The sequence below is a fragment of the Clytia hemisphaerica genome, unplaced genomic scaffold, assembly GCF_902728285.1.
Source record: "Clytia hemisphaerica strain Z4C2 unplaced genomic scaffold, Clytia hemisphaerica genome assembly, whole genome shotgun sequence".
Taxonomy (NCBI): domain Eukaryota; kingdom Metazoa; phylum Cnidaria; class Hydrozoa; order Leptothecata; family Clytiidae; genus Clytia; species Clytia hemisphaerica.
Genome location: NW_027104532.1, coordinates 171,951 through 187,425, shown reverse-complemented (window position 1 = coordinate 187,425; position 15,475 = coordinate 171,951). Strand labels below are relative to the sequence as shown.

General features: G+C 38.0%; 1 protein-coding gene across 1 annotated transcript in view; it reads left to right on the top strand.

Annotated features, from left to right (window-relative positions):
- The window catches only part of LOC136822443 (zonadhesin-like), a 29,009-nt gene continuing 13,534 nt past the window's right edge, over positions 1 to 15,475 (top strand). The window contains 23 exon segments of the mRNA XM_067078705.1: positions 1 to 126; positions 883 to 996; positions 1,196 to 1,282; positions 1,484 to 1,711; positions 1,970 to 2,135; positions 2,535 to 2,659; positions 2,807 to 2,992; positions 3,274 to 3,524; positions 3,746 to 3,842; positions 4,198 to 4,321; positions 4,742 to 4,938; positions 5,278 to 5,403; positions 5,725 to 5,922; positions 6,187 to 6,877; positions 7,327 to 7,698; positions 9,019 to 9,201; positions 9,959 to 10,138; positions 10,457 to 10,734; positions 12,290 to 12,595; positions 12,918 to 13,112; positions 13,599 to 13,747; positions 14,285 to 14,744; positions 15,115 to 15,446. Of these exon segments, the coding sequence (XP_066934806.1) occupies positions 82 to 126; positions 883 to 996; positions 1,196 to 1,282; positions 1,484 to 1,711; positions 1,970 to 2,135; positions 2,535 to 2,659; positions 2,807 to 2,992; positions 3,274 to 3,524; positions 3,746 to 3,842; positions 4,198 to 4,321; positions 4,742 to 4,938; positions 5,278 to 5,403; positions 5,725 to 5,922; positions 6,187 to 6,877; positions 7,327 to 7,698; positions 9,019 to 9,201; positions 9,959 to 10,138; positions 10,457 to 10,734; positions 12,290 to 12,595; positions 12,918 to 13,112; positions 13,599 to 13,747; positions 14,285 to 14,744; positions 15,115 to 15,446 (5,090 nt within the window). The 5' untranslated portion in view covers positions 1 to 81.

Sequence of the window (15,475 nt, the reverse complement as noted above, 5' to 3'; positions counted from 1 at the left end):
AAGATTGTATACCATGTGGAGTTGGTCACTACTGTCCATCTGACGGCTCCCATCAACAATCCCCATGTGCTATAGGCTGGTATGCAACATCTCCAGGGTCTGACAAATGTTTGCAATGTGATAGAGGTACAGTGTATATTTTGTTTCAAAAGTGTCTCTGAATTATGTTTTTAATAATAACAGCAATAACATAATAAATACAATGACTTTTAAAAACTACAATATTTTTCCACTCCTAGGCAATAAATGTCCAGATCCAACCTCACCACCAGAACAATGTGGACCAGGGTACTATGTAGATGCGACTGGATTGACTTCATGGGATCATCCCCCCCCAGGAAGATGGGGGGGGAATCAGATTTTGGTGCCAGGGGGGAAGTGAATTCCAAGCTTGATGGGGGGAGAAAGGCGAATTGGGGGTATATTCAGTCCTCCACCTAGTGGGGGGAGTAATAGGATAAATAAAGACCTTCCTGGTGTGTTTGGGCATTCAGGCTTATGAGCCTGTCTTTCTAGGGATGTTGAGAGTCTTTTTTTTTTGCTATAGTAGCTTGCGAATTGAGGCGAGTCTGGATCATCACTTCGCAACCCTTATACAATACGGCTAGGGGGATTTCCCAATTGGGGGGAGCACAAATTTTAGAGACAGGTGGGGGGAAAAGGCCAGATGGGGGATTTTAGCTCTTATTAAGGGGGACCAAAAAGCTGGAGGACGCCATGGACTTATTGTGTGCCTGTAGGTCTTTATTTAATTTCTTTCCAAAAGTTTTTAATGCTTAAGCTCAAATAGATTTATAAAATTTTATTAGCTCTGTTAACACTTATTAATATCTGCTTCAAATATTTTTAAAAGAACACCAATTTCTTTCGATTTGATTTCAGTGTCCACCGGGATATTATACAACTGAAAATGGGACTGCTCATTGCACCATATGTCCTGAAGGCAACAAATGTCCTATACCTCATAATCTACCAATTCCATGCTCAGAAGGAGAGGTAAACAAGTTCAAATGAATGATTGATCCTAAATGTTTTTAAGAAGTGCTGCTTATTGTTTGCAACAAGACCTTTGGAAACAAGACCTTTAGAAACAAAAGTATTTTGATTCTGTTTAGTTGTATTAATAGTATAGTCACGCCAGAAATATAAACCATTTTGAAAAAAACTATTGATTACTTTATTCTTTTGTTTTTAGTACCAACCAGAAGAAGGGAAAGACTTTTGTTTACCAGTGCCCTCTGGTCTTGTTGTCACAGATGGAAAAACACCCAAAGAATGCCAGGTACTTTAGACTTTTTTAATCTTTATACTTATTGATTTATTTAAGATGCTTTAGCTCAAGCTTTCCCTTTTTAAGCTACTTTGAATAGCAACTGAAGTATGTGGACCATTTTGATTGATCTAGCTAGAGGAATTCTGAAGACAATGGTGTTTGGAGGGCTGTGAATTTTTCATTACTGTAATTTCCATAACACTTTTGTAGGCTGGTGAATATTCAAATGGTACTGCTTGTGTTGAATGTCCTAAAGGATTTTACTGTCCCTCTTCAACCACCACCCCCATTGTCTGCAAAGCTGGTACCTACGCCAATGCATTGTCAAGTACATCATGTCAATTGTGTCCCTCTGGTTACTCATGTTTGAACGCTGCTGATGCACCAGTAGCATGTACCGCTGGAAGTTATAGTGTTGCTGGCCAAATTAAATGCACCGTAAGATTTTTAATGAATTATTATGTCATTTCTGAATTATTTGTACGATACCAAAATTCTAACCTTGTTTTTTGCAATTTTGAGAGGCCAAAACATAGTGATTACGACAGTGGCGCAACCATTTCATACTTATTTTACCTAGGAATTTAGAGTCTTGAAAACTTGGAAAGGAAAAACTGAAAATTCCTATACCATTGAAAGAAAGTTGATTGTTCTTAAAGTTTATATATAATATTTTGATATTATTTATTTTTTCAGACTTGTCCAACAGGCCAATTCAGTTACAACACAGCATCATCTTGCTCACCGTGTCCTGGAGGTTCTTATTGCACTAATGGAACAGCTCCCATTGTCCCTCCTTTACCATGTGCTTTTGGGTTCTACAGTGTTGTTGGTCAAGGCCAATGTAAAGAATGTCCACAGCGTGAGTGATTGTTATATTGCCTCCATATAGTGGTTCACATGACTAATTTAGTTCAATATAAAAATAAGTACCTTACAAAATCAATAGTTATACTGTGACTTTCATCTTTGGTATTGGAATTAGGCACTTTTCAAATAGAGGATTAATCAATAATTTCATACGACAAAAAGGTCAATTTCATGATATATAATGGAAGTGCAAGATTTTTGATTTTCCAAAACACTTTGAGATTGAACCTTTTGTCATGTGAACGACGATATAAAGGTTATGCAGTTATCACAAAATTTCTTAGCCATTGGTTTTGAAGGATTTCAATTAGATTTCCAAATTTTCCCCTAGAGATATATTTTTCGTAGTTTATTTATTACTCTATTCTTGTTTTTATCTAAAACATTTTAGACACATACACGCCTGGTTTTGGAGCACAGTTTTGCACACCTTGTCCAGTGGGTTCAACGTGCGATGATCCAACAGCCATCCCTATACCCTGCTCTGATGGTACTTATTGGTCAAATGCTGACGAGGTAGGTTCCTTTTGATTGTCTAGCGGTCCAAAGTGTTTATTCATCCTCTCTTCTTTTACCAATTCTAAGTGCTATATAAACTACTTTGATAATTTTAGTATAATTACAATAGATACATATTAGACAAATGCTTTTCATTCATTATAGACGCCAAAATGTATAGCATGTCCGGCAGGTTATTCATGTGAAGATGCAAAAGTTCCACCTGTTCCCTGCAAAAAAGGATTCTATTCCACTGGTGGTAATTCAACCTGTTTACCGTGTCCTGAAGGTTATTCATGTCTGGATTCCACGCAACCTGTCAGCTGTAAAATTGGAGAATATAGTTTATCGGTAAGCTTATTAAAACTCTTGCAATGTATATCCAGTTTTATCTTATGCTATACTCGAATACTTCTGGAACACTTAGTTTTAAGAACAGTTACATAATAATAATAATAGGACACGAGGCTCAAAAGAACAAAGTAATGACAAGCTAAGTATTAGATTTCAGAAATGGCTATAAATGCCATTTCTATATTGTATAACTCCTATATTGAGCTCTTAAGCAAAGAAACTTACTACTGCTTATTAACAGAAAAATCTTTAATCATTGTGATTTTTTTCTTTTTTAGGGTGTTGAGTATTGTACGCCATGTCCACCAGGTTTTTCTTGCCCAACACCTAACCAAGCAGCTGGTCCATGTCCAGCAGGAACCTACTCTTTGAAAGGAGAAGGAACGTGTAATAATTGTTCCGCCGGGTTCATGTGTCCAAGTACATCTCATGCTCCAATCCAATGTCGAGTGGGACAGACTGCAAATGGATTACAAAATCAAGTCAACTGTACCAATTGTTTAGCAGGATTTGCATGTCCTACTGCCGCGTAAGTGTAGTTATTTAATACCATATGATTTTGCTCAGATTGAGTTGTAGTGCTAGGACATGAGGGTTTTACTTTAAAACATGAACATAACAATTTCATTTTGTTCAGGTTTTTTCTAGATTGATTTTCTATTGGTTTTTTTTCTAGGGCAATTTGATCCCTAGAGACTAGGAAGCTGTTTTTTTCCTATTTCAAAACAAATTTTTGATATCCATTTGCAGGTCACCAATGGAAGAGTGCAGTGCAGGGTATTACAGTTTTAGTGGTGCAACAAAATGTACTTACTGTCCTGCTGGATACCAATGTCCCACGCGCAATGTAAGTTCAACCATACTTATACTGTCAAAAATTAACAAAAATTTCCTATTTCACTTCTCCACTTGTAATAGATTCAAAACTTATCTTTCTACGACTGGTCCCATACTTAATTTTAGCCAATATTCTAGTCCATTTTTTCTTGAAAGTTTCTGAAACAGGTTCCAGCAGTAGATTCAACCAGGGATTTGCACTTTCTTATCTTGAAAATCGACATATTTTAGCTCTTACTTCTAGAAGTAAGATTCAGGTCATTAAAAAACATTTTGAAACATTTCATCGAAAATGCACTCGTATAACTGCTAGGGCCTCTCTGTAGTCTAGTATTCTCTAGTAATGTAGCGGTTCCATTTTGTAGAGTCGACCAACAATTTGCACTCAAGGAACATTCTCAGTTGGCGGCCAAACAACATGTCATCAATGTTCTGCAGGATTCTCTTGTGAATCTATTTATTCGAACTCATCAAAACCATGCCCTGGAGGTAAGAAATGGTTACCTTTAGTTTTAGTTAGCTGGTACTAAATGACGTTCAAATAGCGTCCATCTAGCATCCATGACGTTCATATAACGTTATATGGATGTTGAAGCCAGCCAGAGGAAATCTTTGCAGGATTTTGAGTATTGCTTCGTTGAATATTTTTATGAGTCATTTAATTGATTGATAAACACTTGCTTTGATACAGCTCCCTAGGTAAGGTATTTCAAAACCTTAACAGTAAATAAAGGCCATATTCGATATATTTCATGTATTAAAGCAATATTTCAAAGGTATTCATGACTGATAGATTGTTCGTAAAAACGCAAAATTCTCGCAAAATTTAGATTCCCCATAATTCATTATGATGGTAAAATTACCTATTAGCGCCGAGGGAATTTAATTTTCTATGACAATCTTCTTCAGGAACATACGCAGCAGCTGGCTCATACAAATGCACACCTTGTCCTCAAGGTTCAAGTTGTCCAGATCCAACTGTCAGCAATGCGGTATCTTGCGATCATGGTAGCTTTGCTGTCGGTACACAAACAACTTGTACTGTCTGTCCCCCTGGTTGGGAATGTCCAAAAACTGATGCTTCAGAAAACAAACAGTGCCAATTTGTAAGTACTCTTTTAAGCAACTTTCTTCGGCTTATTTCCAAGCTTCAGAAGACAAACAAATTTCAGACTTTTACCTCCCATTTGCTGTAAATGTTCACGTATACTATTTGCCCGCGCAATTTCCACCTTGAGCTCCGTAACTGAAAAATTCAAGCAGTATACGCATTCAATTGCTTTTGCAAACCATTACGGTTTTCTCTCGTTTTTCTTTATTTTCATAGCCCACTATTCTCACTTTAAATTACTAGGCCACATTGTGACCAAGCAAGTTCAGTCATTATTTCAAATTCGGTAGTCTTATAAATTCTATTGATTTATGTTTAACCTTTGTTTTTAAAGGGTTACTATTCAAAAGGCAATGCCACGTCTTGTACACTTTGTCCAGCTGGGTTCGAATGTCGAAGAACAGATATTTCTGAACCTGTAGCGTGCAAACCTGGAACTTTCTCAACCGGTGGCCAAGTGGTAAACTTTTGGTTCATTCTATCATCTGATGCAATAATTATTATTGTGGATGTCATAACAGGTCATAAGCGTTTTAGACGAGAAGAAGAGACCTATTCTAAAGATCTTTAGTTCATTTTGTTCCTTTTGGATACTATAATTTGAGCATTCGAAGAAATCAAATGGATGTTTCTATTACAGAACAGGTTGGACTTTGTAGTCTTCAGTTTTGGTACGCATTGAAATAAGTATTGGTGAATTTTCTTTCCTGTGAGTGTGAGATATATAGAGCCAGATTTTGTAATATTGTTAATTGTACAATGAATATTTTTCTATCTTTAGAAATGTACTCGATGTCCCAGTGGCAGTTCATGTCCTGATCTCGATAAAGCAACCATCACCCCATGCCCGTCCGGTAGTTACAGTTTGTCCGGAGAAGCGACTTGTACGGAATGCCCACCCGGTTATGCTTGCCCCAGTCTCTTTGAACCGTTGATTTTGGCGTGTCCAAGGGGAACGTACTCGGTTGGTGCCAAGTCGGTAAGTTGTCTTTGATTTGTTTATTTCCAAAGTTATCTTTTCTGGTTTGTTTTGTTGAAATTATAAAATTGATAATTTTATTTTATTTTATGCAATTTCCTGCAAAATTAATTTCGCGCAAATTTAACTCGTCAATGACATTTATTTCATTTTTTTTTTGAGTCGTAGCTATTCTTTGAGTTTGTAAAATATTCATACTTTCGAAAGTTTCTCTTACATGAGAATCAAACATACATTTTCATGTATTCGTTTCGTTTTCCCTAGGAGTGTACACCGTGTCCTGCAGGTGAAGAATGTAAAAACAATACTCAAGTAGGCGTTGCGTGTTCTGACGGATATTATAGCTTAGAAGGTTCATACAGTTGCACGCCCTGTCCTGCTGGTTATTACTGCCCGGTTAAAAACGATCGTCCGAGAATCTGCGAGGCGGGTAAATACAATGATCCCATGCGAACGACGTGTCTTGATTGTAATGCTGGATATGTGTGCGTTGAAGGAAGCACCAAAGCCACACCTGAGATTGGATTATGTCCATTGGGTTCATACTGTGAAGATAAAATCAATGCCATCAAATGTCCTTCTGGAACTTACGGACAGAAAACGGGCGGAATAAGCGAATCAGATGCCTGTAAAGCATGTCCGGAAGGTTATTACTGCGAGGCCGGAACACCAGGTTTCCCCAAACACTCGGTCCGTTGTCCACCCGGTCATTTTTGTCTAGAGGGGACTAAAACCGCTTCTCAACACCCGTGCCCGAATGGTTTTTTCAATACGGAAATCGGTGCCGTGAGACAAGACCAGTGCAAGGAATGTCTCCCGGGATATTATTGTTCGGGAGGTGACCCGACCGGTGATTCATTGTGTCCGACAGGTCATTATTGTCCGCAAAAAACGGAATCTTCCACACAGTATCCATGCAGTGCTGGTTATTATACTGAAGAAAAAGGAGCAACCAGTAAGTGAAAATGATTGTTTGTTCATGAAAAATCAATTCAATGACTGCAAAATTACAGTGGAGTCTCTTTAACTCGATCCTCTTTAACTCGAATGCCTCCGTAACTCGAACAAGTTTTTTCTCTTCCCTACAATTATCAAATTTTCTATACCTAGAACAAATTTGTTTTCTCCATGTGTGTTCGAGTTCCACTGAGTTATTTAAGTTTTTGTAGCGATTTCAAAATGACTGTAACCCTCCCAGTTTATACAATAGAGTTTCCATAGCACAAACCTTTTTAAACTCGATTGTTTCCATAACTTCTTAAGACTTTTTACCTGGTCATCCGAACTATAGAGACTTTATAACTTTATCGTTTGAAAGATGTAGTTTATAAGAGTTGAAATGCTTATGTGAACTTCCTCTTCATTGGACCCAACATCTGATCTTTATTTTTTACTCTTTATTAGCGGCGACAGATTGCAAAGTATGTCCAGCAGGTTACTACTGTTTAGAAGGTAGTGATTCACCTACAGCGTGCCCTCCAGGAACATACAATCCAGTACCGATGCAGGGTGCGGCTTCAAATTGTCGCCAGTGCGAAGCTGGCTTTGCATGTCCGCTATCAGCATCTACTCAACCAACGGAACAGTGCAGCGCAGGATATTACTGTCCTGAAGGCTCGTCATCACCTAGTGATCCATTGAATGCGTGCCCGGCAGGAACATATACCGATTACCATAATTTAACAGCGGATAGCCAATGTGACGGATGTCCTGCAGGTCAAGCATGTTCAGCGGGAACTGGAGGAAATCAGAAACCACCACAACCTTGTGCCGCTGGTAAGTTCCCATTCACATTCGCTACCGCAGCTGGCACACAACGTTGTTCCAACGTCTATCTAACGTCCACTACGTCCATATAACGTTTTATTAACGTCTAAACAGCGTTGTGTGCCAGCTGGGACCGGTTTGTTTTAAGAGTGAAATTTTCAATAATGTAGGAAGGTTCCATCTTTTCAGACAATTCTTTAACTTGCACTTTTATTGTTGTTTTTTTGTTGAAAAAATGCTTTTGTTTTCATGAAAAGAACACTGCATGCTAGACGACTATATATCAGACATAGCAGAATATTTTAGCATACAAACTGATACTATACCGTATGAATTACCGTAATATCATATAACACCCATATTATTGTATTACACGATTATAAACGACTCCAGTATAAACATAGTACATTGTTAACCGGTTACTTTTCGAAGCGGGCTACACGACTTTTTGCGCAATGCAATTGGTTCTTTTCGCATGACGACGGGCCTACATTGTCCAGAGTTGCCCGTCGTTAGGAAAATTCATTGTGACGTCACTTTTTCAAAGGAAAATGAACAATGCGTTGACATCATTTCTCTCATTTTTTATTTCTGACGTCAGAAATTATAAAAAAATTTTATCTCATTTCGCTTGTTTTTTCGCTTTATTTTGCTATTTTTCCTGAATAAAGCGCTAAAAATCAATCGAAGCTGAAGGAAACGGTTAACAAATACAATAATGACCGGTTTTTTTTGGGCTTTACTGAAAATATTGCCCTCGGTCAACGCAACAACCTGGCAAGCTCGGTCGTTACTTGACCTCGAGCAATATTTCTCAGTACAGCCCTCACTAACCGGTCATTATTATCCGACGCACGTAAATAGCGACATTTGATTGGCTTCTTTGCTGTCCAATATTTTCGAATATATAGCTTCCATGGAGGCTACATATTTCAAAAATTGACGTCACACAACGAGTTCAATGACAATTGAGCATCTTCTTTTTGACGTTACGTCACAAAATAAAAATAAGACTTTTGAATAAAAAGCTACCAAGAAACCAGATTTACGGTCTTATAAATTGGAATTATGCTTGAAAACGAGAAATATTTTAGCGATGAACGGATAATAAACCATTTATTTGGACACAGTCTCATCCAATATGAAAAATATTGCGCTACGAGAAAAGATATTGGACTCGGCGAAGCCTCGTCCAATATCTTTTCTCGCACGCCCAATATTTTTGCATATTGGATTCGACTTTGTCCAATAACTGCTTATTATTGTATTAATGTTGTTCGAGATATTCTTTGTTAGCTTTTCTACCCCTGTATTTTTTCTCTTTACCAGGTTATTACTGTCTTCCAAGAACCCGCCATCCGAAACAGCACCCATGTCCAGCAGGAAGTTACTCAAACTTGACAAACCTTCATAAATGGACTGACTGCACTGAATGCCCGAAAGGCCAATATTGTTTGGAAGGTGCGGCGGCGCCGAGCGGGATATGCCCCACCGGTCATTATTGTCCACCAGGTATGCTTCTTGTTTGTTTGAGGAATTTGAAGAATTGAAACAACAATATCATCTGTTTCTATTACTGAACTTGAAAAAGTCAAGTAAGCCTTGAAAAACGTTCAGCTTCAGAAAACAAAATTTTGTTGTGTTTCATTCTAAGTTGTCATTATGTACTTAGTCTTCAACTTACCTGAAGTCATTCCACTTTGCTTCCCTATGTTCTTCTTTGTCCATTTCTCCTTTCAATTTCCACGATTTATTTTATGGACAGTACCATTTTTTACCACTCTTAGAAAAGCATGCTGTTAGTTCAGTATGAATTCTCAATCGAAAAGAAAGAAGAATAGCAAAGAAAACATGAAGGATAATTACAGTATTGATAATTAGGCTTTTCCAGAAAAATTTTTTAAGCCACTGTTGAGGGTATTGGTTTTTCGAAGTACCCCCTGGATATCCTACTTTATTAGTAAAGACCCCCTGGATATCACCTCTTAAAAATATGCTCAACCCCCCTGGATATCCTCTCTTATAAAAATGCTTACCCCTGGATATCGTATTTTCTACTTGAAAATACACTTTACCCGCTGGATATCCGCTCCCTTGTAGATATTTAACCCCCTGGGGGGGGGGGGCACGGATTATTTCTGGAAAAGCCAACTATAATACTGTAAATCGCGGTAATTAAAGAGTCTTATTTATATATGATATAAGTACCAGCTTTTTCGTCAGCTCGCGGTCTTTATACCCCTTCATTCCCAACGCCCACCTCTTGCAGGCACAAAGTATGCGACCGAACATCCGTGCGCGGCTGGAACTTATTCCAATCGAACAGCCAACGTACGTTGGGAGGTATGCGAGGATTGCACGGAAGGAAATTATTGTCCACAAGGATCTTCTGTGCCCACCGCATGTCCCAAAGGACGTTATCGAAAAGACTTGAACGGAAAAGCATTAGGTATTTCTTCATTTATAATTCGAAATTTCTTTTCGTTTCCTTAACCTTATCTTTTCATTGAGGTCTTATTTGTCATAGAAAGTGCCCGTAACGTAAACCTACGAAATTTTCACAATTTTTCTGCGTCTAAAGTGGCTTTTTGTTCAAACAACCTGTGTATGAAATGCAACTCCTCTCCTACTAAAATGAACTTTTTCACAGAGGTTTTTCACGAATAGAGTGCGGCACACTCACGATAAGACGTAAGGTAATAGATAGTATATTATTTAAGTTCCTCCCCATCACAATGTTAACGTTTTCCATTTCCATTTTTTGCAGGTGATTGTTCTCCGTGTCCGGCAGGTTATTACTGTCCGATAGACGGAACCTTCCAACCGTTAGAATGTGGTACTGGCAACTTCTCATCATCAAACGCCTGGCAATGTTCTATCTGTAACGCTGGTTACTACTGCATGTCTAATACGACCACTTATGTTGAGATGAGCACCAAACTCATCTGTCCGGCTGGAATGCATTGTCCGGCAGGCTCAGATCGTCAACCATGGGCTGCTAATAATCCATGCGAGAAGGGACAATACTGCGTTCAAGGAAATGAGGTTAGTGATTTTGTTTGTTCGTTTGATGACTCCTTTTCTTTTTTTATGCTACTAAGGTAGCCATTCCGGGTTTGCTTGTTTTTTATTTGACGCTTATCAAAATCTTCTATTTTAGGTAAAACTTTGACAAGCAATTGTTCTTTGTGTATTCGAGCTTTAAAATTAATTATTTTTGAGTAATTTAAAGCTTTCTTTTAGCTTTCCAACCATATATAATATGCAGGTGTAATATTCTATACTTTTGTCTAAAAATTTGTTCCAACTAAGGCCATTTTTAGAAAAATTAGATCTGCGGGACACAAAAAATTTCACAACTCATCTTTGATTTCAAAGCGCTGCGAAGGAAAAAATGTTCAGACAGTGAAACTTTCCATATTTATCAGAAAATACCTGAGAAATCCAATGGTGCTACTCTCTGAAATTAATTCTTTCATTAAAGTTATTAATTTTTACTTTTCATACTTTGGCAAGCATTTTCAGCCTGAAAATGAGGACTAGAATTATAGAGAGTGATACCACTGAAAAATTTGACCCTTTTTTAGCCCAAAACAGTTATTGATATGCCATGAGGAATTTTTCCTCCACAGCGCTTTGATTACAAAGATAGGTAGGCTCAGCAATTTTAGCTTCCGCTTTATAACGTTTTAATTGTTTTTTGCAATGCAATGTCTTCTTTTTCAAAATAATGTCTTTTCATTTCTTCCTTGAAGTGTTAGCAAGCCATTACAAAAAGAATTTAATAAAAGTCTGCAGTCAAAATGAAGATATTTGGAATATCTTGACTCAATACAAAAGCTTGAATTTTCAATTTTCGCAGTATATTTCGGTGCCATTTCATATGCCATTTCTGGGCTAAATTGTCAACCTCAAATGTCTAAAAAGGTACTATTTTAGCGGAACCAAAATCTCAATATCTCCGGAACCGCTTATCATTAGGAGGTGTATGACCCCTCATTTTTTTTCTTTTTTGAAGCTCTACAAGATGAACTAGGTTTGATTGCCACCAGAATAGTTTCAATTTAACCCTGGAATGGCTAACTAAGGGGGGGATTGGGTTCTAGTTTACCATAAGCTTTTGACATCCACTGTGCTCTACCTGAGGTTTTGACTTCAGTGATTCAGATCAAGTCTACTAAGCTCAAATTACGGCGAAAATCTGTACCAGTAAGCTCGTCAATGACTTGAAACATGTGACGTCATTTCTCCCTTGTTAAATCAAACCCAATCCTTTTACTTACAAATTTTGAACTGAACGTTTGATAGGTGTATTATGGTCGAAAACTCAAGAACAAGAGAAAGAAAGTCCCAAACTCACGAAGAATGCGGATGGGTTGTTATTTTGAAACTCTGATTGTTTTAATACAATAATGAGACGTTCCAAACTCAAATATTTTGAAATTTGAAGTATAAGAAGGTATTGAATTGAAGGTTGTAATTCAAACCATAGTTTGAATTTGTAGCTTATTTACATAAGAAACCGCTCCAAAAAGTCTAAAAAACTACAAGCGAACCACAAATACCAAGTCCCTTGTAATAATTCTGTCTCTTCTTACAGCATGCATATCCACAAAAATGTCCGAATGGAACATACTACCCTTTCACCAACGGCAAACATGTTCGCGATTGTCTACCATGTCGTGAAGGTTACTACTGCTCACCCGAAGGTCAAACAGATCTCACTGATAAATGTCCTCCAGGCTATTTCTGCCCTGAAGGTACAGGCTACGCGTTCGCTCATCCGTGCCCTGTTGGTTATTACCGGAATTCTTCGGCAGCTATTTCCGGTGCGGATTGCAGTGTTTGTTTATCAGGAATGTATTGTGATATCGAAGGGTTACCGTATCCCAAAGACTGTCCTGCTGTAAGTACATTTTGATTAAATACTGTCTGATTTTTCAAGTAAGTGGTGTAGCATTTCCGCTTCAGGTTTCTTAGATCACACAGAATATTTTTCTGATTTCGTCACTTACTTAAATAGAAGATTTATTCGTTTGCCTTTTGTTGAATCAACATTTTATCAAAACAAGTAACATTTTAAAATAGCTTTTCCAAAGACTTTAACTCAAAGTAAATTTAGATGAATGAAACCACTCAGAAGCTTTTCTTATGACTTTCTCAAAATGCCTTACAAATCAAAACATACCTAAATGAGAGCTAGCTTATTTTGGATTTTAACATTTCAGGGTCATTTCTGTCCGGTGGGTACAGTGACACCACAACCATGTCCATCAGGTTACTATAGCAACGTTACAAACGTACCACGCTCCGTAGAATTTTTCCCGTGTCCAGCTGGAAAATATTGCGCAGGAACAGGAAACCTTGAACCGACTGAAGACTGTGATGCTGGATTTTATTGTAAACAAGCTGCCTCCACCTCGGTAAGGCTCTAGAGAATATTGTATTTTGAAACAATATTAAAGTGTATACCCCACAGATAGAGTGCCTTTTATGAAAAGTGTGCCGTGTTTCGGTAGGAAATCCTTCCTAGGTCACGTGACATTACAATAGAATTTGACCAATCAGAAGCTTTGCGGGGTTTCGAAAACAATAGCTACAATATTGTTTGCGAAATTCATTTTTTTTTTGATTGGAAGAGTTTTCAAGCACGCCATGTAGCCCTGCGGGTTTTAAAGAAATCTGTGGAAGACCCAAATGAATGTAACTTAAAGATGATAATAATTTATATAAATGTATGGCAGCAAAAACGTTCAAAGGTTCGATTTTGAAGGGACTTTGAAACGGAATAATAAGCTTTGTTTTTTTCTTCTAATATTGTTCTGTAGAGACCTGCGATTCAGCCTAGTAAGAAATTTACCTAAAAATGGTTTTTTATTATCTCATTTACGCATTTTTTGTCATTGTAGGCTCCACCGGGAGGTTTAACAGGTGGCCTGTGTCCTGCAGGTGGTTATTGTGGTCGAGGTGCGAAGAAGGTGGAAGTTTGTCCCTCTGGTTATTACAACCCCAACGAAGGAGCGAAGTCACCATCTGATTGTATCGAATGTCCGTCAGGGTGAGTGTCTTTTATCACTTTCATTGTTGACGCTTTCCGGAAATTTCTTTAGCGTCTCCTTTTTAACATCTATATTTTATCAATCTGACTGTTTATTTTTTTTTATTTATTTATTCTTTATTTAACGTTGGTACAAAACAAAATAGTACAAAAGACTAATTCAAACCAACATGACAATCTAATATTTACTTAATAGTAAATAATATAGGATAAAAATTCTAAAAACATTAAAAGATTGAGCACAGTTTGCAAGAACAATATATTTTTGCTTTCAAAATTTTTGTTTTAAAGCATTCTATCCTCTTCTAATATTTCCCTATCAATCTGAACGATAAAATACTAGATTTAGAGACAAATTCGTATTACGTCACGAACACATTCATATCGTTTTTAACGATAACCAAGGACATTACTTCATTTGAGCCTTTAGATAATACCTTGATGTAAAAATTAGTGTCCTTCTGAGGTTCCCGATTTTGTATAATGAAAAACACAAGAGATGAGATGATTTACGTTTTTGGTAACTTTTATCCATAGATTTTATTGTGCTGGTTCCATGAAAGCTGAACCAACTGGCCCCTGCAATGAAGGCTACTTTTGTAACGGTACTGCTAAACGACCTGATCAATATCCCGCACTTGCGGGCTCTTATGCGCCAAAGCAATCACCCGCTGCCATCCCGTGCCCTCGTGGAACCTTCCAAACTCAAGCACGATTCGGGAAATGTGATGATTGCACCGAAGGAGCCTATTGCGACGAATCTGGTTTGTCCAAAGCAAAGAATTGTCCATTAGGAGCTTACTGCCCGGTTAAAACTATCATCCCTATTGACTGCCCAGAAGGAACTTTCAATCCGGAACCCAGTGGCAAAACACTTGGAGATTGTCAGAATTGCACAGCTGGTGAATATTGCAAAGGGGTTGGCTTGAACGCGACCAGTGGAAAATGTTTCGCTGGATTTTATTGTTTGCTTGGTTCTCCTATGCCTAACCCACCTGTAAGTTCAATCTAACTCCCTGTCACTTTTTTGAAAGCTGCTGCAGACAGTGAACTCCGCATAATTAGTCAACACTAAGCAAATAAGTTAGAGTGAATATGAAAGTGTGAGAAGCTCTTTTTAGTTGATATCTACCCCATTTCTAATAGGGCAGCTAATAACCTGAAGAACTATCCGCTACATGCCTATAAAATCTTCCGCTGAATTTGCGTGAAAAGGTCAATTATCGTTCAATTACTAAAGTTAATTTATTCACGCGCTCGTTAATACATACGTTTGACGTTATTTCCCTCTTTATTGGAAAGCCAACTCTTTGTGGGGTTTAGAATTATTGCCAGTCTGTAGTTTATTGAGGATGTAACCTTTTTAGGATGGCAGTGTGTTTGGTGGTGAATGCCAAGAAGGCTATTACTGTCCTGAAGGTTCTGTCAAGGCAACAACCGAGGCATGTCTAAAAGCTACATATAACCCCATTAAAGGTGGTACCAACTCATCGGCCTGTCTCCCGTGTCCAGGTGGTAAAGCTTGTACAGGAAAGGGCCTGGCTGAGCCGGATGCTGTTTGTTCGCCTGGTTACTATTGCATAAGTGGAGCGTTACGTGTCGACCCGACAGATGGAGGGACCGGTCACAGATGTCCGATTGGAAATTATTGTCCGGGAAACACGTCAACCTACATACCGTGTGAACCTGGCACTTACAGGTGAGAAAAATAAACACTCTTAATCATTG